This window comes from Malurus melanocephalus, unplaced genomic scaffold (genome assembly GCF_030028575.1).
Source record: "Malurus melanocephalus ecotype Western Australia unplaced genomic scaffold, MMel_1.1 scaffold_369, whole genome shotgun sequence".
NCBI lineage: Eukaryota > Metazoa > Chordata > Aves > Passeriformes > Maluridae > Malurus > Malurus melanocephalus.
In genome coordinates, this window is record NW_026623601.1 from 491,632 (window position 1) to 493,531 (window position 1,900).

General features: G+C 54.6%; 1 protein-coding gene across 1 annotated transcript in view; it reads right to left on the reverse strand.

Annotated features, from left to right (window-relative positions):
- The window catches only part of TWIST2 (twist family bHLH transcription factor 2), a 23,609-nt gene extending 21,715 nt beyond the window's left edge, over positions 1-1,894 (reverse strand). Inside the window, exon 1 of the mRNA XM_057378673.1 lies at positions 1,284-1,894. Coding sequence (XP_057234656.1) covers positions 1,321-1,803 — 483 coding nt within the window. The 5' untranslated portion in view covers positions 1,804-1,894 and the 3' untranslated portion in view covers positions 1,284-1,320. The remainder of the gene's footprint in view (positions 1-1,283) is intronic.
- Positions 1,895-1,900: the final 6 nt, after the last annotated feature.

Below are 1,900 nucleotides of genomic sequence, written 5' to 3' on the forward strand. Positions count from 1 at the left end.
CTTTGGATTTTCGCTGTTGAAATCGGGGCAGGGTGTGCAAAAAATGGGAATGGCAGTAACGGCCATAAACCCCACGACAGCGGTGTTACCTGTTTAAATAAAACCAAACAACAGGCCGCTCTTGCAATGGGTGTAACAACCAATTTTGAGACATTTTTCGCGTTTTTGGGACTCACTGGGAGAGCACTTGGACACCTTAATTGCAGCAATTCCCAAACTATTTCAGGATGCAAGTGAAACATTCAGTTGCAGTGGTTTCCAAAATGGTTTTTAGTCTGTTTTAGACAGTTAGTGCATCTTGAAGATTTTTTTTGCTTTTTGAACCGAGGAGCTGCAGCCCCACCGAGTTTTTGCCTGGCTCTGTGTTTTATTTACTCCAAAGGGCCTGAACAAAGCTGGATTTTCCTCTCTAAACAAGCCAGGCCAACGGGCTGGGATCATTTCCCCTCCTCGGCTGCGCACACGACGGAATTATTTCATTTTTACATCGCGGCGGGGCAAACCTCCCTTCCCTTCGAGTGTTTGCTCAGTGAAATGGGCTCTGGTTTATGTTCAGAGCCCCAGACAGACCCAAACCCCGGCTGACAYAACGCAGAGCTGCTCTGCTTAATTAGCTGGAGATCAGGGCGTTATTAAAAGCCTTTTTCCCCCCCTCCTTCCCGGCTGTTGATTCCTCCCTCCCCGAATTTTACAAAGGCAGCTCAAGAGGAAGTCGTTTCCTGCTAAAGGAAAGGGTTGAGCGAGGAGAGTAAATCAGAAACCAGCGCTTGGCCGGCGCTTTGGGGAAGGGAAACCGGACAAACCCCAAAAATCCAGCCACGTTTCTCCTGTCCCTGTTTGCTTTTTGCTGCGTCGAGGGGGAAGGGGCACAGCCAGGAACCGCGGCCGACATCTGCTGCTCGTTTCTTTTCGGGGAAACACAACCTGGGGCCAGCTCGGCCGGGAGGGAGCTCAGCAGCGGGTTTTTTGGGGTGTTTGGGATCGCCCCGTGACCCTGTGGCAGCGGTCACCTTTTCCTCTCGCAGCCCTTCTCCCCGGCAGCGCTCTGTGGTGACAGCTCCCCTTGTGCCCCTCATGGCCCTGTCGCTGCCCCGTTCCCACAGAGCAAAGCCACACTGGTTTTTAGGGTCATTTCCTCCCCAAAATGGGGCACATACCATCACTGCCTCGCTGGAAGTGCCATCTTTTTGAATTTCCGTTCGGTGACCCCAAACCCAGCGCCATCCCCACCATCCCACGCCACTTTTCCCCGAGCAAACCGAGGAGAAGGAACGGCTACCTACCCCTGGGGCAGCTGGGCTAGCCCGGCCCGGCCGGTGGCTAGTGGGAGGCCGACATGGACCACGCTCCCTCCATCCTCCACACGGAGAAGGCGTAACTGAGCCTCTCGTGAGCCACGTAACTGCAGCTGGTCATCTTACTGTCCATCTCGTCGCTCTGCAGCACCTGGTACAGGAAGTCTATGTAGCGCGCCGCCAGCTTGAGCGTCTGGATTTTGCTCAGCTTGTCCGAGGGCAGCGTGGGGATGATTTTCCTCAGGGCGGCGAAAGCTTCGTTGAGCGACTGAGTCCTCTGCCTCTCGCGGACGTTGGCCAGGATCCTCTGGCTCTGCAGTTCTTCGTAAGATTGCGAGCTGGGGCTGGACTTCTTGCCCCTCTTGCCCGGGTTGGGGCTGCCATCTTCGCTGGATTTCTTGCTGTATCTTCTCTTCCTGCCAAATCGCTTTGGCTGCCTCTCCAGCTCCTCTTCGCTGGTCCCCAAGCTGTCCACGGGGGAAACGGGAGAACTGGAGCTTTCTTCCATGCTCTCTGCGAGAAGGGGAGGGGAAGAGCCTTTCCCCCCCTCCTTATGTTATGTGTGCGTGTGTTTCTTAAATGTGCTTAAAATTCCTGAGACAGAT